General features: G+C 42.8%; 1 protein-coding gene across 1 annotated transcript; it reads right to left on the bottom strand.

The window, feature by feature from the left end:
- Positions 1–27649, bottom strand: LOC109558353 (natural resistance-associated macrophage protein 2-like). Its single transcript, XM_070789118.1, has 16 exons — positions 27640–27649; positions 24823–24974; positions 23989–24108; positions 23212–23331; positions 21883–21989; positions 21061–21131; positions 20894–20961; positions 18263–18418; positions 17461–17619; positions 16576–16662; positions 15576–15695; positions 15275–15424; positions 14691–14764; positions 12036–12189; positions 9961–10014; positions 1–33 (listed from the first exon to the last, which is right to left on the bottom strand). The coding sequence occupies exons 1-16, from the start codon at positions 27647–27649 to the stop codon at positions 1–3; spliced, it is 1635 nt and encodes a 544-aa protein (XP_070645219.1).

The raw sequence follows: 27649 nt of genomic DNA, 5'->3' as shown, positions 1-27649 counted from the left end.
TCATTCAGGTTGAACTGTCAACCCCAGATGGTGCTGAGGACAAAAAGATGGAAAAGGCTTAGACTGATTTGCTAGTTTCTAAAATTGGAATTTAAGTACCTATAATCAGCATATAAAAGTAGCTCTTGTTTCTGCTATATTGATTTTCTTTCAGAAAATAAATGGCTTACAGACAGATGAATGGTTTATTGTATATAAAATAATCTATATGAGCTAAAATCAAGATTGAGGTAATACCAAATGCAAAATTTTCACTTTAACTATTCTTATGACACTCTACCTCAGGATGGGTGTTTCTGATCAGGATATTAAGAGCAAATGCACTGTGAGCTTTTATACTTTAATACCAAGTGTGTTAGAAATAAAATTTCAGGGAATTCTCTGGCAGTCCAGTGGTTAGGATTCTGAGCTTTCCCTGCTGAGGGTTAGCATTCAGTCCCTGGTGAGGGAACTAAGATTCCATAAGCTGCACAGCGTGGCCAAAAAAGAAAAGAAATCAAATTTCAAATGGTGTAAATCCTGAGCCCTATTATCTGGGTCTTAATATCCTTTGACACCTGAGCCCTATTATTTGGGCCTTAATATCCTTTGACACCTGAGCAGAGAAAAGCCTTTCATTAAAAATAATAATAAAATGGCATGTGCTAAAAGAAAAGGAGATGACTAATGGTCCCAAACGTTTATCAGATTGAATAAGAATTACTTTAGCTGCTTCTAAAACACATTACCAGGAACTTCCTTGTGATCTAATGGTTAAAAATCCACCTTGTCAGGCAGGAGACGTAGGTTTGAGCCCTGGTCTGGGAACTATGACTCCATATGCCTGGAGGCAACTAAGCAAGCTCTGGCTCTGGAGCCCACAAGCAGCAACCAGAGAGAAGCCTGCGCATGGCAATGAAAGATCCTGCGAGATGCAACCAAGACCCAGTGTGGACAAAAAATAAATATGAAAACAAAGCAAAAAAATATATTGCCAGACTCACTCCTAGAGACCTAATCCCAATGGTTTGTACTGGCATTTGTGAAGTTGTATCTTACTCTTTTTCTCTCCTCTGCATTCACCATGGGACAATCACTGAGTCTCCTTTTAGCCCACTGGTATTACCTGGGGTTTTAGGAACGTTGTTGCCGCTAGGTACCAACAGCCTCTTTTTGGCCTTTCAGTTACTTCATCTGTATAGAGGCTAATTCTTTAGTTGTAAGAATTAAAATGAGATCATATGAGTGCTCAGGACACCAAATGCACACTGTAAAATCATAGAAAGAAAACATTTCTAGTATAGTATAGTGGAAAATGAGATATCAAGGTGGCAGAGTAGAAGGACGTGTGCCCATCGTCTCCTGCAAGAACGCCCAAAACACAACTAGCTGCTGAGCAACCTTCGACAGGAGGATGTTGGAACCCATGAAGAAAGATTCCCCGTGTCTAAGGACCAAGGAGTAGCCACAGTGAGATGGTGGGAGGGGTGCAATCATGTTTCAGTCAAATCCCATACTGGCCAGGTGGGCAACCCACAAACTGGAGAGCAGTAATCCCAAAGAAGATCTCTCACTACTGTGAAGGTTCTAGGCCCCATGTCAGACTTTCCAACCTGGGAGTCCAGCAAAGGAACTGGGAATCCCCAGGGAATCTGACTTTGAAGGGCAGCGGGATTTGATTACAGAACTTCCACAGGACTTGGGGAAGCAGAAACTCTTGGAAGCTACAAACAAAACCTTCTGTGGACCAGGACCCAGGGAAAGGAGCAGTGACCCCACAAGAGACTAAGCTAGACCTGCTTGTGACTGTTTGAGAGTCTCCTGTGAGGCATGGGTCAGCAGTAGCCTGCCACAGGGACAGGGGCACTGGCAGCAGCAGTCCTGGGAGGCACCTGTTGGCATAAGTCCTTTTAGAGTTCACCTTTAGCCCTACAACAGAGCCTATAGACTCCAGGACTAGGCCTCCTCAGGCCAAACAACTAACAGGGAGGGAGCACAGGCCCACTCATCAGCAGAAAACTGGATTAAAGATTTACTGAGCATGGCCCTGACCACCAGAGCAATACCAAGCTTACCCCACAGCCAGTCCCTCCCATCAAGAAGCTTGCACACGCCTCTTATCCTCATCCATCAGAGGGCAGAAAGAAGAAGCAAGAACTACAATCCCACAGACTCCAGAACAAAAATCACAATCACAAAGCTAACCAAAATGAACATATGGATCACAGCCTTGTGCAACTCAATGAAACTATGATCCATGTCGTGCAGGGGCACCCAATGCAGACGGGTTGTGGTGTAAATTCTGACAAAATGTGGTCCACTGGAAATGGGAATGCAAACCACTTCAGTAAGAACACACTGGTCATAGTAAACACTCTCTTTCAACAACACAAAACTCTACGCATGAACATCACCAGATGGTCAATACTGAAATCAGATTGGTTATATTCTTTGTAGCCAAAGACGGGGAAGCTCTATACAGTCACCAAAAATAAGACCTGGAGCTGACTGTGGCTCAGATCGTGAGCTCCTTATTGCAAAATTCAGATTTAAATTGAAGATAGTAGGGGAAACCACTGGACCATTCAGGTATGACCTAAATCAAATCCCTTATGATTAGACAGTGGAGGTGATGAATAGATTCAAGGGACTAGATTTGGTAGACAGAGTGCCTGAAGAACTATGGACAGAGGTTTTAACACTGTTCAGGAGGTGGTGACCAAAACCATCCCAAAGAAAAAGAAATACAAGAAGGCAAAGTGGTTGTCTTAGGAGGCCTTACAAATAGCTGAGAAAAGAAGAGAAGCGAAAGGCAAAGGAGAAAAGGAAAGATATACCCAACTGAATGCAGAGTTCCAGAACAGCAAGGAGAGGTAAGAAAGCCTTCTTAAGTGAACAATGCAAAGAAATAGAGGGAAACAATAGAATAGGAAAGACTAGAGATCTCTTCAAGAAAATTGAAGGTATCAAGAGAACATTTCACACAAAGATGGGCACGATAAAGGATAGAAATGGTAAGGACCAAACAGAAGCAGAAGAGATTAAGAAGAGGTGGCAAGAATACACAGAAGAACTATACAAAAGAGTTCTTAATGACCCAGATAACCACAATGATGTGGGCACTCACCTAGAGCCATACATCCTGGAGTGTGAAGTCAAATAGCTCAGCTGGAATTCTGTCACCTCCACTAGCTTTGTTGGTAGTGATGCTTCCTAAGGCCCACTTCACTTCACACTGCAGGATGTCCAGCTGTAGGTGAGTGAGCACACCTCTGTGTTTATTTGGATCATTAAGACCTTTTCTGTATAATTCTTCTGTGTATTCTTGCCACTTTTTAATATCTTCTGCTTCTATTAGATATTTACCATTTCTGTCCTTTACTGAGCCCATATTTGGATGAAATTCCTTTGATATTTCCAAAGACATATCAATAGATTGATATTTATATCAAATATCAATAATTGATAGACTCTTGAACAGATCTCTAGTCTTACCCTTTCTGTGGTTTTCCTCTATTTCTTTGTATCGTTCACTGAAGAAAGTCTTCTTGTCTCTCATCACTCATCTCTGGAACTCTGCATTTAGTTGGGTGTACCTTTCCTTTTCTCCCTTGCTTTCAATTCTCTTCTTTCCTCAGCTATTTGTAAGGCCTCCTAAGACAACCACTTTGCCTTCTTGCATTTCTTTTTCTTGGGGATAGTTTTGGTCACTGCCTCCTGTACAATGTTACAAAGCTCTGTCCATAGTTCTTCAGGCACTCTGTCTACCAGATCTAGTCCCGTGAATCTATTTATCACCTCCACTGTCTAATCATAAGGGATTTGATTTAGGTCATACATGAATGGCCTAGTGTTTTTCTCTGGAAGTGAAAGTGTTAGTCTCTCAAACGTGTCTAATTCTATGCATCCCCATGAACTGTAGCCTGCCAAGTTCCTCTGTCCATGGAATTCTCTAGGGAAGAATACTGGAGTGGGTAGCCATACTCTTCTCCAGGGGATCTTCCTGACCCAGAGATTGAAGCCAGGTCTCCTGCATTGCAGGCAATTCTTTACCATCTGAGTCACCAGGGAAGCCCCAGTGGTTTTTTCTACTTTCTTCATTTAAGCCTGAATTTTGCAATAAATAAGGAGCTCATGATCTGAGCCACAGTCAGCTCCAGGTCTTGTTTTTGCTGACTGTATAGAGCTTCTTCATCTTCAGCTGCAAAGAATATAATCAATCTGATTTCAGTGTTGACCATCTGATTTTAGCAACCAAGAGCAATTGTCAGATACATTGACAATTCACTGCAGCCTTTTCTCAAGAGAGCTAAGGTTGGGGGGTGGGTTCGTAGTAAACAAGGGCTGGTTCTTTAGTTCCATGATCTCCAGGTTGTATCATTTGATGACTTAGTAGAGGGAACTCCTTCATTGGAGAAGTTTGTTGTATCTCTGGGGCTAAATGGTAGAGGAATTGGCTAAAACTTTCAAGGGCAGTGCTGTGCTGTGCTTAGTTGCTCAGCTGTGTCTGACTCTCTGCAACCCCAGACACTATAACCCACCAGGCTCTTCTGTCCATGTGGATTCTCCAGGCAAGAATCCTGGGGTGACCATAACCTCCTCCAGGGGATCTTCCCAACCCAGGGATGCAACCCAGGTCTCCTGCATTGCAGGAGGATTCTTTACTGTCTGAGCCACCAGAAAATGAATAAGCTATCAGTTCTTACTTATTGCTGGGATAGGATCATACAGGACCCTGCCACTTTCCACATATACCTGAAAAAGCATTCAGGTAGTTTGGAAAATGTAGGACAGGCCAAACAAAATTAGCCTATCAATTGGCAGCTTTTGACCTAAAACATATTCTAACCCTAATCAGAGTATTAAGCAAAGTATCTTTGATATGGTGCTGTTCTTGGTGCTGTTAAACACCAAAGTTGGTGTCTTAAAGTATATACTATGAAATAAATACTGATTGGTAATGGTAACATGGGCTCTGGAATTTAGCTAGTGAGATTCAAATGACAACTACACAGTTATTAGTGATGTTATTCTACTTTTGGCCCTTCAGTTGTCTTATTTTTGTCTTTTGTTGTAAGAATTACAAGAGATCTTATGAGTGTTAAAGGCTTCCCCAGTGGCACAGTGGTAAAGAATCCTCCTGCCAATGCAGGAGGCCCAAGGACACGGGTTTGATCCCTGGGTCAGGAAGATACCCTGGAGTAGGAAATGGCAACACACACTAGTATTCTTGCCTGGAAAATTGCATGGACAGAGGAGCCTGGTGGGCTACAGTCCATGGAGTCACAAGGAGTCAGACATGACTGAGTGACTGGGCATACATACACACACGAGTGCTTAGACCCCAACTAGCATAGTAATGTGTTAGTCATTTTTAACATTCCAAAGCTAAGATGTCAAAAGAAGGTGACACGTCTAGACTCACTGGTTCTGTCCAAGGAAGGAACAGAAAGCGCTGCAGAGGGCAGAGCTGAAGCAGGATCTTCAAATGGTTATGCATCCTATTTTAGTTCTGAAATTAAACCCAAATAAGGAGTTCCCCATGGCTTAATGGTTACGATTCCAGACTGTCACTGCCATTAGTCTGGGTTCAATCCCTGGGCAGGGAGCTAAGATCACATAAACCACATGGCACAGCCAAAAAAAAGAAAAAAAGAGCTAAATGAGAAAGGACAACATGGAGAACAAAATTCTCATAACTTCTATGGTGGTACTTATAGAATTCAGTTCCTGTTAAGACAGACAGGGGAAGCTTCAACACAGAAAGGGAAAATGAAGTTCTAGTGACACCTCTGGAGCAAATTAAGTGCTGACTTAGCTTTTCCTGCCCTGTGTTTGGTGACAATCCTAGCAGTTTACTGTTTCTGAGCTTTGTCCCTGTATTTATATCTGGTCTCCAAAAATGTTTTCATTTCTAAGCTAAACAATTTTGGCTTCTCTTTTCAAATACACATACTTTTCACTGGCCGCATATACAGAATATAAAACCCTACATCAATGGTAAAACAAGACTACAGACAGAAAAATGTTCAGTTTAGAGTGGAGAAAGGCAGAATGACAATTATCTTTCAACTTTATTTTTATTTATTTATTTATTTTTTTTTAACTCGCCAGGGAGAAGGGCTCCCCGCGAGAAGCAACAACTCGGCAGCGGGGTTAGGTGAGGCGCCTAAGAGACCCCTCCCCCACAAAGCCTCTTTCAACTTTAAATATGGTAATGATGTCATCTTTAGCAATGGCAAAACTAAATTGGTGATAGAGATTAGTGTTTGGTGTCAACAATTCATCAAGTCTTCTGGGAACTAAACCTATGTTGAGCCTTGAACAACATGAATTTGAACCCCATGAGTCTCCTCATACAGGGATTTTTTTCAATGGTAAATACGACAGAAATACATGATCCCAGACAGGGTGAATCTGAGAATGAGGAACCACAGATTTGGATGAACACTGGCCATGGAAGGCCAAGTATAAACATGAAGAGCTGACTATAAATTACATGCAGATTTTCTATTCCATGGAAGATCGACACGCCTAACCCCTGCATGTCCAGAGATCAGGTGTATACCTCTATACCTTCTAAAGAGAAAATCACTAACAGTATGAGTCTAATATGTCAATCCAAGTGGTAATTGATGTTTCAGTATTTCAAAGTTGGTGTGTGTGTGTGCTCACTCTGTGTCTGACTCTTTGTGACCCTTTGGACTGTAACCTGGCAGGCTCCTTGTCCATGGGATTTTCCCAGCAAGAATACTGAAGTAGGTTGCCTTGCCCTCCTCCGGAGATCGTCTTGACCAGGATTTAAACCTGAGTCCTCTGCGTATCCCGTGTTGCAGAAGGATTCTTTACCGCTGGGCCACCAGGTGAAAGTAGCTCAGTTGTGTCTGATTCTTTGTGACACCACGGACTGTAGCCCGCCGGGCTCCTCTGTTCATGGAATACTGGAGTGGGTTGCCATTTTCTTCTCCAGGGGATCTTCCTGACCCAGAGATTGAACCCGGGTCTCTCTCATTGCAGGGAGATTCTTTACCACCTGAGCCATCAGGGAATCCCCACAAACTGTTTACATATTGTTAAATGTCAGTAAAAGTTCATTGTAACCACTCCTAAAACCACTAGCAGGACCTCACAGGAACCAAAATACAGCTCTTCCCCATCCCTGTTAATTCCCAGTACACTGTAGCAGCACAGTTTTATGGAGAACAAGGACCAACTTACATACAGTACAATTGTATATCCTTAAACATTTCACACAAACAGAGTGCACACGCTGGCACTGGAAGATGTCAGCTCTAAACACCGTGTACTGTACCCGAAGTAGTGGCTGAAGAGAAAGCACACTTTTCATGTGAGAGCTCAATGGAATACAGCTTGGGAGTGTTGTTAACACTGTAAAATACTACACAAATAGTGATATAAACTGCCGTTTAACTGGGAAGAAATTTTCATCATTGCAAGTCACATATATAACTTCTAAAAGAGAACTAACAGCTTTTACCTGGGCTTCTGAATATTTGTAAATCTGAGACTGACTGGACCCACTCAAACTCCCGGCAAAGGTAAATGTTAGTGTACCACCTTTACAAAGAATTTCATCAACATGGCCCTCACCTACTGAGGCCAGATGAGAGCTTAAGAGGTCAGTCCCCGATGTCTCCAGAGTGCCCTTGTGAACAGTTTAGGGGATGATGGGAGGGGAGAGGGAGGAACGGTTGGGGAATCTGTCTCTCAGGATTCTGTGCTATGTCACTGGAGGGGCTGAGGTAAAGGTTTGGTCAGTGGAACACACAAGTTTACCCTTAAAGCCATGTAAAAGTCCATTCAGTCTGTGCTTTTGACTGTGTACAAAGTACTGGAAACAATGCCTTTAGGGGCTCAGGTGATCAGAGAACATCAATCAACAGGCACTTCAGAAGGAAGACACCAGAAATGCAAAGTCCTTCAATTGCATTCCCATTACTGTTCTCACCAAGTCAGTGGCTATAAAAGACCTGATTATTTATCTCCACCGGACAATGTGACTTGGTTTGACATAATCACATGGTGTCAGGCTCTACATGTAAAAACATCAGAAGTGGCTGAAGAGCAGCAGCTCCATGCTGAAGGGACCCATTTCCTCTGACTCCAGAGCTCCACCATCTGGTCTCAAAGTTTTTCCCTCTGAGGGAATGGCTGAAGAGAGGTAGCCCAGTGCAACCCTGCAGAGAAAACTTGGAAACCAGTGACACCAAAGGACTCGCTGAGAGGGAGTGAGCTTTTCAACGCTTACATCCAGAGCTCCTGAGATTGCCTTGCAAGTCGTCTTGGGCATGCCTCAGAAAAACATGACAATTCTGGAAGAAGTTGTTTTTTAGGAATAAAACAGATGGCTCCTCTTCTTTCAAGTTTTTTCTCCTCACTCCAAAGTCTCTTGAGAACATCAATTCATAAATGCTACCATCTTTTTCTATCACTACCATCCTGGAGATGGAAGGGGAAGGTTTCCCAACTCTAATTGCTCAAGAAGAAATACCATCAAGAGAGCTCTGTAACATGAGAGTTATTAAAATCAGGACTCCCAAGAACATTTCAGTAAGCTCTCAATCTCTGAGGGAAATCATCAGAGTGATTTTCAGAAGAGATTAGTATTAGTCACCATGACCACAAGTGAGTTTTACCATCTGTCCATTTATCATCTTAATGCTTTCTCACCCCTCTTAACTTCCACTGAGAAATTTAAAGTGAAAATAAGTTAAAAAAATCCTGAACCTGATAGATGAAGATTATCTCATAGTTAAATATAATATGAATCAAACTACTCTAGTTGAGATTTTATTTTTTATAATAAAAATAATTCAAAGGATTTGTATAAGGAAAGTATTTCTCAGCCCTTTATTTTTTTGCTGTATACTTTTTATTTTTTTCAAACTTTAAACTTTTTGTTTTGTATTGGAATATAGCTGATTAACAATGTTGTGGAGGCGGGGGTGAACAGTGAAGGGACTCAGCCATACATATACATGTGTCCATTCTCCCCCAAATCCCCCTCCCCTGCAGGCTGGCACATAACATTGAGTAGAGTTCCATGTGCTATACAATAGATCCTTGTTGGGTATCATTTTGACTATAGCAGTGTGTACATGACCGTCCTAAACTCCCTAACTATCCCTTCCCCCAGCAACCACAAATTCGGTTTCTTTTTTTTTTTTTTTTTACTTTACAATATTGTATTGGTTTTGCCATACATCAACATGAATCTGCCATGGGTGTACACTTGTTCCCAATCCTGAACCCCCTTCCCACCTCCCTCCCATACCATCCCTCTGGGTCATCCCAGTGCACCAGCCCCAAGCTTCCTGTATCCTGCATCGAATCTGGACTGGTGATTTGTTTCTTATATGATATTATACATGTTTCAATGCCATTCTCCCAAATCATCCCACCCTCGCCCTCTCCCACAGAGTCCAAAAGACTGTTCTATACATCTGTGTCTCTTTTGCTGTCTCGCATACAGGGTTATCATTACCATCTTTCTAAATTCCATATATATGTGTTAGTATACTGTATTGGTGTTTTTCTTTCTGGCTTACTTCACTCTGTATAATAGGCTCCAGTTTCATCCACCTCATTAGAACTGATTCAAATGTATTCTTTTTAATGGCTGAGTAATACTCCATTGTGTATATGTACCACAGGTTTCTTATCCATTCATCTGCTGATGGACACCTAGGTTGCTTCCACATCCTGGCTATTATAAACAGTGCTGCAATGAACACTGGGGTACACGTGTCTCTTTCAATTCTTTTCAAAAAATATATGAAACAAAGTCTTTCCCAACAAACAGCTGAGTCCTAAATGCAGCCTGTGCAACAGCACATACCTTTGACTATGTTCACACAGTAAACAGTAGAAACACTGGCTCTGATGGCTACCTGTGAACAGTGTTTACTTAGTACAGCCACTGGTGGTTTCTTTGGTCAGCAGGACTTTAGAGACGCTTACCGTGTGCCCACAGTCCAGGAAGGACATGCCCAGTGCAATGAAACACTGCCAACCCTGGAAGAGAAAATATAGTTGGTCATCATTCACTGACCCCTCTGGAGAGCCCTCTTACCCACCTCAACGCCCACACTGCAATGCTCAGATGCAAAACTCTTTGTTGTACTAATTTCAATACTCAGCTCCCTCTGTTCCTACTGCTTTGCATTTGTTTCTTTTATCTGACTGGGAGAGGTCCCTGACAACCACTTTTTTTCAGTCCTACACTATTCTTCACAATATGAGTAATGACTGACTGGCTAAGAACAACTGTGATAGTCTTCTGAATAAAAGAGTAGGATAGTAATTCATTCTAGAATCCGTCCTCAGCCTTAAAACTGGGTCTTCAACAATTTCTATAGCCTCAGGCTGACTGAGAACAATTGAGAGCACCTTCATAACCAATTTGCATACAGGAAGGATCCCCTTAACTTCTACAGAAACTTCCTTTTGGCCATGCTGCCTAGCTTGTCAGAGAAGGCAATGGCACCCCACTCCAGTATTCCTGCCTGGAGAATCCCATGGACGGAGGAGCCTGGTAGGCTGCAGTCCATGGGGTAGCTGAGGGTCAGATATGACTGAGCGACTTCACTTTCACTTTTCACTTTTCACTTTCATGCATTGGAGAAGGAAATGACAACCCACTACAGTGTCCTTGCCTGGAGAATCCCAGGGACGGGGGAGCCTGGTGGGCTGCCGTCTATGGGGTCACACAGAGTCAGACACGACTGAAGTGACTTAGCAGCAGCAGCAGCCTAGCTTGTAGGATAGGATCTCTGTTCCCTGACTAGGAACTGAACCTAGGACTTTGAAGCAAAAGTCCAAAATCCTAACCACTAAGCCACCAGGAGATGTCCTACAGCAAACTGTTAAAACAGTTTCTGTCAAGGCCATATTCAGTTATTTAGGTTTCATAGATTGAGGGCAGGAGGAGAAGGGGGTGACAGAGGATGAGATGGTTGGATGGTGTCATCAACTCAATAAACATGAGTTTGAGCATACTCCAAGAGATAGCAAAGGACAGGGAAGCCTGGCATACTGTAGTCCATGGGGTTCCAAAGAGTAGGACACAACTTAGCAACCGAACAATAACAACTGTCCCTATATTATAGGGTCAGCTTAATCTAAGTGTACCCATGGTTTACCGGGCAAGAAAAAAGAAGAGATATATCTATCCAAGACATAATTTCTCAGTATTCACTAAAATGTTTTTGCAATCAAGACATTGTGGTAGACAATGACATGGGGACTAGGTAAGTGTTATGAAGGTGAGCAGGGCATTTCCACCCTACTGCCTTGCCACGCTTTGTAGTAGTCCCTAATCCTCAACCCTGTGTTTTTTTAGAGAAACCTGCGTAGAATAGGGAGATGGATGTGTTGTTGCTATAGCTACTTTTCACTGATATAAATAATATTACAGAAGAATTGGAAAAGAGAAAAAAATATTTCCATAATCCCACAATCAAAGGCAACTACTATTACTATTTTAACATAATTTACTCTAGACTTTTGATAATTTTTTTATTATCTAGGTATACATAATTCTCTATTCTTTTTCTATGGAGCACTATGTTTTACAACCACCATTTTTAATAATTCATTGAGAGATTATCACAATTTACTTGTGTCGTCATTGGACAGCTGTTAAGCAGTAGAGCTGGCCAGAGCTGTGAACCCACATGTGCTGCCCTCCAAAGATTTGAAATCACACAACACAGCTCCCTTCTCCAACCCCATCTTGTACCACTCTCTACTTTTACAGGGCTGATCTTCTTCAAGTTCTTCAAACATACTACACTCTCTGGTTAGGAATTATTAGAATGGAAATCAGACAGAGTGACAGAAATAGAAAAATGACAGCTCTTAGGAACCAGGGGAAATTTATGGCTAAAAATATTCTTTAGTCACAGCTGATTTAACAATGTCATGTAAATTGTGTCAATAACCTGAAGATAGATTGGTAAGTGCTCTTTGGGATCCTTTTTCTTCTGAGCATTAGCCCCACCTCACCACCCCTGCCCTCTCGCAACTGGACTTACCAAGTAAAACACAAAGCTCAGATAAGCTACGCTGACCACTGCAGCCACCACGTACAATGCCACGTGCCCTAGACCCTGGACATAAACCACGACAAAGTACATGTTGATGAAACAGATGACAAGGACCACAATACCGCCTATGATCCTCCAGCCTCTGTCAAAAGAATCAGCACAATTATTGGTGGAACAGTTTAACCTATTCATAAACAGAAAAGAACACTGTGTCTTTTGAGGTCACAAGACAGGAGTAAGGGGCATTTCAAAATAAACTGAAAAGTGTTTCTTTTGTCCCAGATTAGATTAAATGAGCAAAAATTACAGAATGATGGGAGAAAGAGAAAAAAAAAACACTATCAAATAATCTATATCATCAGTTCAGTTCAGTCGCTCAGTGTCCAACTCTTTGCGACCCCATGAATCATAGCACGCCAGGCCTCCCTGTCCATCACCAACTCCTGGAGTTCACTCAGACTCACATCCAGCAAGTTGGTGATACCATCCAGCCATCTCATCCTCTGTCATCCCCTTTTCCTCCTGCCCCGAATCCCTCCCAGCATCAGGGTCTTTTCCAATGAGTCAACTCTTCACATGAGGTGGCCAAAGTATTGGAGTTTCAGCTTTAGCATCATTCCTTCAAATGAACACCCAGGACTGATCTCCTTTAGAATGGACTGGTTGGATCTCCTTGCAGTCCAAGGGACTCAAGAGTCTTCTCCAAAACCACAGCAAAAGCATCAATTCTTCGGTGCTCAGCTTTCTTCACAGTCCAACTCTCACATCCATACGTGACCACTGGAAAAACCATAGCCTTGACTAGACAGAACTTTGTTGGCAAAGTAATGTCTCTGCTTTTCAATATGCTGTCTAGGTTGGTCATAACATTCCTTCCAAGGAGTAAGCGTCTCTTAATTTCATGGCTGCAATCACCATCTACAGTGATTTTGCAGCCCCAAAAAAATAAAGTCTGACACTGTTTTCACTGTTTCCCCATCTATTTCCCATGAAGTGATGGGACCAGATGCCGTGATCTTAGTTTTCTGAATGTTGAGTTTTAAACCAATTTTTTCACTCTCCACTTTCACTTTCATCAAGAGGCTTTTTAATTCCTCTTCACTTTCTGCCATAAGGGTGGTATCATCTGCATATCTGAAGTTATTGATATTTCTCCCAGCAATATTGATTCCAGCTTGTGCTTCTTCCAGCCCAGCGTTTCTCATGATGTACTCTGCATATAAGTTAAATAAGCATGGTGACAATATACAGCCTTGACGTACTCCTTTTCCAATTTGGAACCAGTCTGTTTTTCCATGTCCAGTTCTAACTGTTGCTTCCTGACCTGCATATAGGTTTCTCAGGAGGCAGGTCAGGTGGTCTGGTATTCCCATCTCTTTCAGAATTTTCCACAGTTTATTGTGATCCACACAGTCAAAGGCTTTGGCACAGTCAATAAAGCAGAAATAGATGTTTTTCTGGAACTCTCTTGCTTTTTCCATGATCCAGTGGATGTTGGCAATTTGATCTCTGGTTCCTCTGCCTTTTCTAAAACCAGATTGAACATCTGGAAGTTCACGGTTCACGTACTGCTGAAGCCTGACTTGGAGCATTTTGAGCATTACTTTACTAGCATGTGAGATAAGTGCAATTATGCGGTAGTTTGAGCATTCTTTGGCATTTCCTTTCTTTGGGACTGGAATGAAAACTGCCCTTTTCCAGTCCTGTGGCCACTGCTGAGTTTTCCAAATTTGCTGGCATATTGGGTGCAGCACTTTCACAGCATCATCTTTCAGGATTTGAAATAGCTCAACTGGAATTCCATCACCTCCACTAGCTTTGTTCGTAGTGATGCTTTCTAAGGCCCACTTGACTTCACATTCCAGGATGTCTGGCTCTAGGTCAGTGATCACACCATCATGATTATCTGGGTCGCGAAGCTCTTTTTTGTACAGTTCTTCTGTGTATTCTCGCCACCTCTTCTTAACATCTTCTGCTTCTGTTAGGTCCATACCATTTCTGTCCTTTATCGAGCCCATCTTTGCATGAATCTGTATCATATAAGTCCCTAAAAAATGCAACAAGCCCTACAACTGAAAAGGTCATGAGTCCCTAGAGATACAACAAGTCATTTCAAATACCCCATGTCCTATGGACATGTATATAAAATGTTATTAGCTTATGCCTCTCTCATCAAGATCATTCAACATGGATTTAAGATGCTTTAACCTTCAGTGGCTGAAGTTGAACAGTTAAAGCACTAAAAGCTGAAAAACTTACCCCAGAAATAAAACATGTGCTTGCCCTCCTTTGTTACATTTACCATCTCTGTTTTCTTTTCTTTAATTTATTAAAATTGAAATATAGTTGATTTACAATGTTGTATTCACTTATTTTTAATTTTGGCCACACCCTGTGGCATGTAGGACCTTAGTTCCTTGACCTGGGATCAACCCCTCACCCCCTGCACAGGAAGGCAGAGTCTCAACCACTGGACCATCAGGGAAGTCCCCAGAAGTCTCTCTTTTCTTAGAGATTGAGGAGGCAGCTCTAGCAATCACCCCTTAAAGCACATGGTCCCCTATGACTTATTTCCTGACTGGCCTGTTTGATGAAGTTATCCTTCCCCCCCACATCTTGGGGAACAAAAAGAAGTACACTCACAATCCATTGGCAAATTCGCTCATCACAGGCCGCAAACTCGTAAATGTGAGGATGGGTATAAGAGCAAAGGGAAGCTGCAAAATAAAAAAATAAGATAGGGCTACAGGGGGTCCTTGTAACACCCCAGAGAGCAGCACTGTTAGCAAAAGGGAACCACAGACCCTGCCTCATCTATTCTGTGAGAAATTATTCCTGTCATCACAACATGCTGGAGGGTTATGTGGAAATCTGTAGCATGAACCCAGCATCAATTATGATCACAGTGTCTTTAAAAAATTTGTATCTGCCTTGTCTTCTTAATCTCCATAAAGCCCAACAGTGTCCTATACATTATTTAAAGTTTGCTAGGATTAACGAACAATGATTGTATTCTATGTATAATTATAGCTTATAATTCCCATTCAACAGGCTTAAAAATAAAGCCATTTCTAAAAGCCTTCTAGATGCCAGAGATTTCATATGCATTCACCGTAGACCAAGACTGTGCCTCTTTCTTCCTCTGAATTTTCCCCACAACCACACTAGGCTTGTTATCTAAAAGCACTGATTTAGTGAGATGTGAGTTTCCCCAGCTCCCTTCTCACTTGTAAGCTCTGAAGAACATTCAGGAAGTCATTCATCCCTGTTAGATGCTCCACATCTTGGAAGACAGCAATAAGCAGAGCGGGGATGATGGCAATAGAGCGGGTCAGACTCACTCGGGCAAAGCGTGACCACTTTAGGTTCAGGAATCCCTGGAAGAAAACACAGAAACAGGATGAATGTCTGAAAGGAAATAGCAAAAGGGCTGGGAGGTTTGGGAAGACCTTAGAGGCATGGGATTAAGAAAGGACAAAAGAGCAACGTCCTCTTCCTCTCGTCTATCCCAGTCACAGCAGCACGTACCTCCATGACAAACTGGCCAGAATAGGTTCCTGTCATGGTCGAGCTATGCCCTGCAGCCAGGATCCCCACTGCCCAGATGTAGAGAGCGGCAGGCCCGAAGTAACACCCCAGCACAACACCCTGGAGAGGCAAGGGAGAGAGATCACCTGAGACAACACCCCATAGTGCTCCTCTGCCTCACCTCTCCCCATTCCTGGCTACACACCCACCTCTACCAAGCGCTGTGCTGGCACTGTCCCAGAAGCTAGACTCGGGTCCTGACCCCATTCTAGAGGCTTTCAACCTAAAGTCTGCTGGATGGGCCCCCATTCCTCTTCAGCCTAGTCCCTTCTCTTCTCTAGGCTCCTAAAGCCTTTATCCTCAACTTATATGTTAACTATTAAAAAAATCTACAACACATTTCCCACATTATATTCCTTAACACAGTATTCTGGAAGATGGTAATAGGAATGAAGAGAAAGCACAAATGAATTTTGGAGATGCTACATATTCTACTCTTGGGAATTCATAATGTAACCAGCATAAAGGGACAGAGAGGCCACAATAAAGATGACTCTACAGGGACTTCCCTGGTGTTCCATTGGTTTAAGACCCTGTACTCCCAGTGCAGGGGGTATGGGTTTGACTGCTGGTCAGAGAACTAGGTCCCACATGCTACACAGCACGGCCTAAATAAATAAAGTGTCCAGCCACTGGGGCTAGGTGGGGAACAAGTATAAAAAATAAATCACTTTACTAAGAACACTTTCTCTAGTCACCCCAATTAATGCCTATAGCAGCACAAGTTTGGGAATTGCTGATTCAATTAACTCATCTTTTCAGCAGATCTTCTATTTCCTTCTACATAATCCAAAAGTCTTATCTGGTATCTGGACCTCTGAAAAAAAACAACACTTCAGAGAAGATATGCTGAGCTCTGAAGTGAACCCACGGCAAAGACCAGATATTATGCTAAGAATATTGATCCAGGAGCAGAGATCAGAAATCTGAACAGGTTTACCCCTTTGTAGATGTCCACAGTCAGTGTTGAGTTATCATCAGGGAAAAGGTGAGCATGGGCACTGCTGCTGTTTTTACAGACCGCAACCTGGAACCAAAGCAGTTTAGGAACAATTTTTAATTTTGAGTCCAGGACTCAGATAAGAAGCCCTCTCCTATAGATCACACACAGGTCATCTAAGAGATGGATGCTGAAGGTGAGACACTGGGCATGGATTGATGACAGCAGAGACTGGCAGCAATGGCCTTGAGGTCTTCCTTGATAATTTTTCTACACTCCCAGGTCATCAAAAACTTTTCCTGAGTTACAGTATGCATGGTAATACATGAATGTTAGGTCAATTTAAATGGTGACATGAAGTGAGGGTCCTTAGAAGGCTTCAAATATGAAAGGACACCCAGAATAGAGTCTTATTCAAAGCAGAGCCAGGAATCAGAGGTCCTACGATGGGAAACAAAGGAGTGATCAAAACTAGGTTGGCAATCAGGAGTCAAGAGGACAGAGAATTCAGCGTGATAAAACAGTCTGTCTAGCCACAGATTCTATTTCCTGTGTGTTGACTCCTCCCAACCTGTCATCACCAAATGGCAGGGCTGGAAAGCAGTCAGGAGTTGGAAGCAAAAGGGGATGAGAAAGAGCAAATAGACATGAAGCCACTGACCACAGCATGAGGCAGTCTTTATCTGACTTCCCAGTCCAAAGCTGAGAATGATGGGTGTGGACTTGGCCACTGCCCTAGACTATAAGCCTGACTAGCGCAGTGACTTAGGGGCAGCACTGAGATCCATTTCCCCTGAGCTCTAAGTCACTGTCACGTTTTCCTGCCCCAGTTAGCCTCCTCCTTACCCTCACATTCACTACTACCCAGGTCCCTGGCTTACTTACCACCTGCTTGTTGGTTTTCTCAAAAAATGCTTCGGCAAACACTGAGATGACAAAGATGTTGATGATAAAGGAAACAAAGAGAGCAATGCAGGAATCAATGAAGAAGTACTTATTGGCTTCTTGAACTTCCTGCTTATTGGCTCGGTCTACCTGTCTGGACTAGAGAGGTAATAGCAACAGTCATTTTTTGACTAGCTGAAACAAGTTTCCTTGTAATATTTCATGAGTTAGAGTCAGCTGGAAGTCCTAGAGGTCAAACAATTGACCACATGAAATGTGAGAGACCCCACATACATCCTGGTTCACTGAGTTCAATCATGACCCTTTGATGACATCACACACACCCAAACAGGGGAAAGTGACTGAGTGACTGATGAGCCCTCAGTTACTGTGGCTTGAAGAACCGCTGACCTACAAAAACAACCTGATTTAGATCTAAGGGGGAGTTATCCTTAATTACAAAGGTCTCTGAAATCTTCCAGCAAACAATTGTGTTGGACTGACTGGTAAAAGCTAGGTTGGGCTCCTTCCTCCTGACCTCCATGAGGCCATTGAGGTTTCTGAGATTTAAAGACAAGAGACACGGTGCCCCTTCAGATCTTTTAAGGACTTTAGTCCCTTCTCTATGGGGTCAGTCATCTCTGGTCACCTTGGTGATACAAGAGTGTGGTGTCCAACTGTGGAAAAGCACCGTGCTCCTTCAGGGCTCCAACAATTGTAAACTAAGTATGTGTCCCTTGTAACGAAAGGAAAAGATGCCATGAACTACATAAGTCACTGGGATAAGACAGGTCTTGCTCACCTTGACTAAGGCAGAATGCAGGTATATGTTGTGTGGTGTGATAACGGCGCCCACAATGGCCACAGCCTGAATGATCTGTGGCGTACGACAGCCTGAACAGGATGGCAGGAACATGCCTTGGAGGACCTGGGTCTGGCTGGGTTTCACTGTAACATACTACATACAAAGAGAACAGCTATTAGCCTTTTCTGGAACTTGACACTAGGGAAGTAACACGGTACTAGATAACATTGCATCCTTTACTCCTTAAACCCCTTCATCAACACTATTTAGGAAATAAGGGACATAGAACCATCCAAAAAAAACCAAGCAGCACAAGGTTAGAGAATTTATGACTGGGGTATCCAAACATTTCATACTGTATTTTATATATACTAAATAGATGTGTAAAGAATATAATTAATATTCTAAAGAAATAACATGTCTGCTAATGGCCTTATTGATATTAGTGCCACAATAACTCCTGTGAGACACACCTTAGAATACAGTCAATTCTTGATTACCCACACTAACCATGCTTCTGTGCTCAGTTCAGTTCAGTGGCTCAGTCATGTCTGACTCTTTGTGAACCCACGGACTGCAGACACCAGGCTTCCCTGTCCATCACCAACTCCGGGAGCTTGCTCAAACTCATGTCCATTCAGCTGATGATGCCATTCAACCATCTCATCCTCAGTGTCCCCTTCTCTTCCTGCTTTCAATCTTTCCTAGCATCAGGGTCTTTTCCAACGAGTCAGTTCTTCACACCAGGTAGCCAAAGTATTGGAGTTTCAATTCATCATCAGTCCTTCCAGTGAATATTCAAGACTGATTTCCTTTAGGATTGACTGTTTGATTGCCTTGCAGGCCAAGGGACTCTCAAGAGTCTTCTCCAACACCACAGTTCAAAAGCATCAATTCTTCAGTGCTCAGCTTTCTTTATAGTCCAACTCTCACATCCATACATGACTTCTGGGAAAACCATAGCTTTGACGAGATGGACCTTTGTCAGCAAACTAATGTCTCTGCTTTTTAATGTGCTGCCTAGGTTGGTCATAGCTTTTCTTCCAAGGAGCAAGTGTCTTTTAATTTCATGGCTGCAGTCACCATCTGCAGTGATTTTGGAGCCCAAAAAAATAGTCTCTCACTGTTTCCATTGTTTCCCCATCTATTTGCCAAGAAGTGATGGGACCAGATGCCATGATCTTAGTTTTTGAATGTTGAGTTTTAAGCCAACTTTTTCACTCTGCTCTTTCACTTTTATCAAGAGGCTCTTTAATTCCTTTTTGCTTTCTGCCATAAGGGTGGTGTCATCTGCATATCTGAGGTTATTTAAATTTCTCTCAGCAATCTTGATTCCAGCTTATGCCTCATCCAGCCTGGCATTTCGCATGATATAATCTGCATGTAAGTTAGATAAGCAGGGTGACGATATATAGCCTTGACATATTCCTTTCCCAATTTGGAACCAGTCTGTTGTTCCATGTCCAGTTCTAACTGTTGCTTCTTGACCTGCATACAGATTTCTCAGGAGGAAGGTTAGGTGGTCTGGCATCCCCATTTCTTTAAGAATTTTCCACAGTTTGCTATGATCCAAAATCAAAAGCCTTGGCATAGTCAATAAAGCAGACGTAGGTGTTTTTCTGGAACTCTCTTGTTTTTTCGATGATCCAACATCTGTGCTCACATATGTATATAAAAATCACTTATGCTTGCCACTAGCATCTGCTGACGGAGAAGGCAATGGCACCCCACTCCAGTACTCTTGCCTGGAAAATCCCATGGACGGAGGAGCTTGGTAGGCTGCAGCCCATGGCGTCGCTAAGAGTCGGACATGACTGAGCGACTTCCCTTTCACTTTTCACTTTCATGCATTGGAGAAGGATATGGCAACCCACTCCAGTGTTCTTGCCCAGAGAATCCCAGGGACAGTGGGGCCTGGTGGGCTTCCATCTATGGGGTCGCACAGAGTCAGACACGACTGAAGTGACTAGGCAGCAGCATCTGCTGAGACTCACTCAGAAACACTTCTCATACACTCTTTTTCCTGGTTCAGCATTTCTCTTGGAAGCCTTAGGCCAAGCTGTATCATCTACTTATAGAGTAGACATATATTCAAAAGCTTAGCTAGTCCAATAAACAGAAATCAGTTTATAATAATTGGACACAGAAAGGTGCTGGGTTTCACTTCACTGCATATAATGAATGATAAGATTAGACTTAACCCAATGCAGTATTGGGGCTGGGGCACAAAACAGGAAACAGGCACTGTTTCATTAACTGTTGCAATACAGAGAAAGTCCAAGCTGGAATTACTGTCAACCAGGATGTGCAAAAACAGAACCCGTCAAGGTAACAAACCAAGAATAACCCTGCAACTCCTCTCCTAATCTTTACCAAGGCTGTTCTGTTGTTGAGATGGCCAATTTGCGACCAGGGAGTCTAGTCTGGAAAGTCCTAGAAATTCTAGTCCCTGCAAAACTTCCTGGACACTAGTCTTTCCTACATCCTTATTCCTTTAAAATTGGCCTAGTGCTGAATTTGGGTTTTGTTAACACACACTGTCTTTTATAATAAAAGGACAAAAATTTTATTTAAAAAGCTAATGAAAAAAAGACAAACAACAGCTAATGATCAGCCTGTAATACTTGCCTCATAGCCAAACGTGAGGGCCATAATAGTGATGAGAAAACCAAAAAACGCTTCTAGCTTCCGCAAACCTGAAGGGGAAAATGTAGCAGTGAGTTCATAGAAGGCAGATTTCCCTGTAAGCCACATGATGGAACTTTCAGTGACCCCTCTGTTCCCACTGTCCTTACCATATTTGTCCAAAAAGAGAAATATAAGGGTATCTGCAATGGTGATGAGAACTCCACCCCATAGAGGAATCCTAGGTCAGAGATTAAAAAGGGAGATTAAAGAAAAGAAAAGAAACATTAAGAAAAAGACTCTCTTCACAACAACACTCTAGATATATGACACTTGAAGGAGCAAGGACCTGGGGAAAAGGGAATAGTGGTAAGGAGGCCAGGCCTTGGGTGTTTTAGGATCACAGCACTAAGCAAAGTAATACATTCATTCAAACTTTATCTACTATTACAGACATTCAGGACACAAAGCTATAAAGTATGGGTCTTATCTCTCAAGGAGTTCACTTTACAAGTGGGATAAACTACATACAAATTAATTATAATATACATTGCCACACACTGGATAACACAGATATGCATGACCAAACACGAGAACATGGGAAATAAAGAGCCAGGAAGAAGGTGGTTCCAGAGTGATTACACAGAAAAAATAATACTTGAGTTGAATTTTGAAAATTGAAAATGACTTGGGTTTTTGTTTTTTTGTTGTTGTTTCGTTGCTAAGTCATGTCCAACTCCTTGGTGACCCCATGGACTATAGCCCACCAGGCTCCTCTGTCCATAGGATTTCCCAGGCAAGAATACTGGAGTGGGTTGCCATTTCCTTCTCCAGTGGATTGTCCTGACCCAGTGATCAAACGTGCATCACCTGCTTGGCAGGCGGATTCTTTACCACTGAGCCACCTGGGAAGGACTTTTGTTTTTATACTTGTGGGATTTTATACAAAATCCCACAAAATATTGATTACTTTCTGGAGAAAAACCCCTCACCTTCCTACAGACAGGAGATTGATGGCAATAGCTGAGCCAATAACTTCTTGCATATCTACGCCAATGATAGCCAACTCCACCATCAGCCACAGAAGGATTCGTGGAACCTAAACATCAAACAGCAGAAAGATGTGGTTCTAATTAATCATTTCTAAGAACTTCCCCCATAGTTTGGAATTCACATTTTGGCACTGATCCAATAACAGTCCTTCGTTAAACCTGAGGTCTAGAGATGAAGGACCAGAACTCAGCTGCACTTGGCACCCTGCTGGAGAGGGCCAGGCTGCTCTTTGTGGCAGAGCCTGTGAATCAGGGTCAGGGCAGCAGCTGATGCCAATTTCTTTTCCTTCTGTTTTACTTGACAGAAGAATGGAATTTCCATTCACTTTTTTCCACTTAATTTTTGATCTAAAAACAATCCTGAAAGTTTTAGCGGAAAATGAGAATGCTAGGATGGTCAAAGTATTGTTCATGAGAGAATAAAAATACTGCCGAAGAAAATATCTATCCTGACCACAGTTGAAGAGACAAAACAAACGTGAAGAGGCTGGAGTCATCCTTAGTGTAATAATACACAAGTAAGTGAAAAACACAGATAGGCAAAGGGACTCGGGGCAAAGTGATGGGATTGGGTGTCCTATAATAAAATCTGGGATCAAATCTGGTCAAATAATCGAACAGAAAGAAATTTAGTAGACCAGGACTGAGGCCAGGAAAAAAAACAACCTCCATGTATCTACTACCTAAAATATATGTCACAAAAAAACAACCACTAAGATACATGAAGAAAGAGAAGATAAAACAAACTATAAATTACCAAGTTTTTGTTTTTTTTTTTTAAAGAGGCATATAAGATAAAAAGCAGGTAAGGATACTCTCGCAGCCAAGAAAGAAGATTGAACATTTAAGACAAACTGGAGGCAGATTAGTACTTATCCAAAGATCAAGTCAGTTTAAACCTGTCTTCCAGACATTGTTGCTGTTGTTCAGTCGCTCAGTGGTGTCCGACTCTTTGCGGCCCCATGGACTGCAGCACGCCAGGCTTCCCTGTCCTTCACCATTTCCCGGAGTTTGCTCAAACTCATGTCCATCGAGTCGATGATGCCATCCAACCATCTCATCCTCTGTCGTCCCCTTCTCCTCCTGCCTTCAATCTTTCCCAGCATCAGGGAAACATGGTTTAGCAGCAAGAGGAGCTACAGAATTTCCCTTGGGATTCCCAGCCCTCAGGGCCACGATCCCCACATCCTCCACTATTTTAGTATACAGGGGGCTAGCACAGATTGCCAGACACACAGCTACCTATGATATGAGACAAACACTGCTTACCCTGGGATACTGGCGGTGACACACTTCAGCCAGATGCAGCCCAGTGACCACTCCCAGTCGAGCTGCAAGGCTCTGCAGCAGGAGGCCCATGATGGTGGAAAACAGGACAACCCAGAGCAACTGGAGAAGAACAAAGCCCCACCATTACACTCTTGAGCCAACTGGAAGTTCTGGTTTGGTTGTTTGGCAATGGGAATGGGAAAGACACTCAGGAAAGAGCCCCATTCAGCAATCCAATGACCTGAGTTTTGTATCACATTCTACACAGAACTTGCTAGGTCACCTTGCACCTTTCTGAGTTCTAGTTTTTCCCATCTGCTGTTTCACTTTTGTTCAAGGAAACTACCTGGGTAAATAAAATAAAACTAAAAACCAACTACGTGATAAACTAGAATTTAAATACAAATCGAAAAGTACTTTTCATCAAAGTGTCAGAGCCAATGAAGAATCAGCATGTAGCCACCAAGGTTTATATCCAATAGGCAGAGCAGAGGAAAAGGCTGTGATGTGCTGTGTGTGTTTAAAAAGGAAAGAAGTCAAAGTGTTAGTCACTAAGTCTTGTCCGACTCTTTGAGACCCCATGGACTGTAGCCTGCCAGGCTCCTCTGTCCTGGGATTTCCTAGGCAAGGATAATGGAGTGGGTTGCCATTCCTTTCTCCAGGAGATCTTCCTGACCCAGGGATCAAACCCGTGTCTTCCTCATTGCAGACAGATTCTTTACTACCTGAGCCACCAGGTAAACCAAAAGAAGGGATGAGGGAAGAGTTTATGTTCACCTTAAATCCAGCCAGTGCTCCAGACTGCAAATCACATTCAATGTTTCCTGGATCCACAATGCTCATAAGAAATCCTGGTCCCGTGAAAGCCCAGAGTTTGCGAAAGCTAAAACAGGAGTGCTGTACGAGAGAGGAAAACAGAGCAAAATGATTGTCACCTCCAGGGGGAGAATAGATACATGCCTGTGTATGGCTGACTCCCTTTGCTGTCCACCTGAAACTACACAGTATTGTTAATTGACTATACTCCAATATAGAAGAAAAAGTTTTAAAAAATAATAATAAAAAAAAGTGTCTCTTGGAGAAAAAAAAAGATTATCACCTCCAAACTGCTGATCTAATTTATCTATTATTTTATCACATAAAAGGCAACAATATCAGTTTCATAAGAACAAAGAGTTCAGAAGTGGGACATGGGTGGGTCCAAGTTTCTCCTCCATCTCATCCATTCCTTATCAATAACATGTTAGCTCTCTGTACAAATAAGAGCTCTTGTCTTACCTGCCCTTCCAACAGCCTTTCAGTCTAAAACCCCAGCAATAATAGCAGTACCTCTGTGCTCAAACACTACCCAAATGGGACAAACGGTACCGTACAAAAGGGAACATGAAAATTTCCCTTTCTGGGTCAAAGAATGCTCACTAGTACAACTTGGCAATTTTTCAAGGGCCTCGGTTTCCTTAAAAGTTTCTGTGTACTCTCTACAAAAATTCAGTCTTCAGAGACTGCTTGCCAGAACTGACTCTGAGGTTGCTGATCCTGAGTTATCCAGCAGACATTGTACATAGGTTTTCCCTAGATAATAATATTTTTCTCTAAGGACCTGTCACTAACCTTCTCCTCAGGAACGGCGATCTTCTCATCAAAGTAGGTGGTAAAGGGCTCCTCTGTGTATACCTCGGGGGACTGTGGAATTGAGGAGTTACTGAGGGCAGGGTTGATGGCACCAAGACTGACAGAGACCCCATGGTCTCCAGAAGCACTTTCTGAATTAACAGATTTGAGAAGAAATGAGTTAAAATTAACAGAATACACTGGTATTAGTAATCATCATAGAAATACTGAAATTAAACCTTTTTAATACCTAAATGCACAAGATTAACCTGACTCTATATCAATTTTTGGTTCAGATCAGTTCAATCGCTCAGTCGTGTCCAACTCTTTGCAACCCCATGAACCGCAGCACGCCAGGCCTCCCTGTCCATCACCATCTCCCAGAGTCCACCCAAACCCATGTCCATCATATCGGTGATTCCACCCAACCGTCTCATCCTCTGTCGTCCCCTTCTCCTCCTGCCCTCAATCTTTCCCAGCATCAGGGTCTTTTCCAATGAGTCAGCTCTCTGCATCAGGTGGCCAAAGTATTGGAGATTCAGCTTCAACATCGGTCCCTCCAATGAACACCCAGGACTGATCTCCTTTATGATGGACTGGCTGGATCTCCTTGCAGTTCAAGGGACTCTCAAGAGTCTTCTCCAACACCACAGTTCCAAAGCATCAATTCTTCAGTGCTCAGCTTTCTTTATAGTCCAACTCTCACATCCATACATGACCACTGGAAAAACCATAGCCTTGACTAGACAGACCTTTGTCGGCAAAGTAATGTCTCTGTTACTTTATTTTTATTTATATTTCTAATAAATTAATTTTTGAATAGGCAACACATTCACATGGCTGAAAATTTGAGAAATACAAAATTGCTTATGGTGATAAAGCTCCCTCTCTACCCTCTTCCCCAGTCACTAAGCTCTACGTGAGTTTTCAACACTAAGCTCACAAATGGTCTCCCCCTACTTTCACGCTTCTTTTGTACTGCACTGTGAAAGACACTCAGTCATGTCTGACTCTTTGTGACCCCATGGACGATAGAGTCCATGGAATTTTTCAGGCCAGAATACTGGAGTGGGTAGCTGTTCCCTTCTCCAGGGGATCTTCCCTACCCAGGGATCAAACCCAGGTCTCCTGCATTGCAGGCAGATTCTTTACCAGATGAGCCACTGGGGAAGCCCTCACGCTTCTACTGCCACTTGCCAATTTTTAGAATAATTTTCTTCTAAAATCACTGATGTCTAGGGCTTAATATAGAACATCCCTAGACTAGCCGCACTGATAAAGTGAAAGTGAAAGTGAAGTCTTTCAGTCGTGTCTGACTCTTTGTGACCCCATGGACACCAGGCTTCTCTGTCCATGGGATTTTCTAGGCAAGGGTACTGGAGTAGGTTGCCATTTCCTTCTTCAGGGAATCTTCCTGACCCAGGGATCGAACCCAGGTCTCCCACATTGTAGACAGATGCTTTACCATCTGAGCCACCAGGGAAGTCAAAATCTTAACTTTTAGAAGGAAATTGTCAGGCTAATGGGACACTCCAATCTCTACCCCCCACCCATTCTTTTAGTAGGATTTACTCAAAGGATCATCCTTGGACATGATATCTCCATCAGGCTGCCCCCAAAATGAGTAACTTGCAAAATTCTGCCACATTTCAGGCTAAAAACTGAAGTTTCAGGGAAACCACCAAACAGGAACCTTTTGCCACCTGACTAAAACTCTGGTCTGGAAGAAGCACAAGCTCGAATCAAGATTGCTGGGAGAAATATCAATAACTGCAGATATGCAGATGACACCACCTTTATGGCAGAAAGTGAAGAGGAACTAAAAAGCCTCTTGATGAAAGTGAAAGTGGAGAGTGAAAAAGTTGGCTTAAAGCTCAACATTCAGAAAACGAAGATCATGGCATCTGGTGCCATCATTTCATGGGAATTAGATGGGGAAACAGTGGAAACAGTGTTGGACTTTATTTTGGGGGGCTCCAAAATCACTACAGATGGTGACTGCAGCCATGAAATTAAAAGACGCTTACTCCTTGGAAGGAAAGTTATGACCAACCTAGATAGCATATTCAAAAGCAGAGACATTACTTTGCCAACAAAGGTCCATCTAGTCAAGGCTATGGTTTTTCCTGTGGTCATGTATGGATGTGAGAATCGGACTGTGAAGAAAGCTGAGCACTGAAGAACTGATGCTTTTGAACTGTGGTGTTGGAGAAGACTCTTGAGAGTCCCTTGGACTGCAAGGAGATCCAACCAGTCCATTCTGAAGGAGATCAGCTGGGGGATTTCTTTGGAAGGAATGATGCTAAAGCTGAAACTCCAGTACTTTGGCCACCTCATGTGAAGAGTTGACTCATTGGAAAAGACTCTGATGCTGGGAGGGATTGAGGGCAGGAGGAGAAGGGGACGACAGAGGATGAGATGGCTGGATGGCATCACTGACTCGATGGACATGAGTCTGAGTGAACTCCGGGAGTTGGTGATGGACAGGGAGGCTTGGTGTACTGCAATTCATGGGGTCACAAAGAGTTGGACATGACTGAGCAACTGATCTGGACTGAACTGATCCTAAGACCTGCAGTGAAGAGCTTGAGGAAGGGGGAGTGTCACCCTTGTGACAGGAGGGCTCATCGCTGACTAATCATCAGTGTCCCTTGTGTGAATGGAGCAGGTCTCCATGATATAGTTGGCTGGGGGACAGGAGATGGCGATAATATTTGATGAAACAGAGGACAAGAAGGACAATATGGTAAATTTCTGTTACTGGCTTAAGCGTAATTCCAAACAAAAATGAGTCAATAACACCAAGCTGTAAATTACCATCTGGCAT

Source organism: Bos indicus, chromosome 5 (assembly GCF_029378745.1).
Source record: "Bos indicus isolate NIAB-ARS_2022 breed Sahiwal x Tharparkar chromosome 5, NIAB-ARS_B.indTharparkar_mat_pri_1.0, whole genome shotgun sequence".
Lineage (NCBI taxonomy): Eukaryota > Metazoa > Chordata > Mammalia > Artiodactyla > Bovidae > Bos > Bos indicus.
The sequence above is the reverse complement of the archived record's forward strand: the minus strand, read 5'-3'. Positions and strand labels throughout refer to the sequence as shown.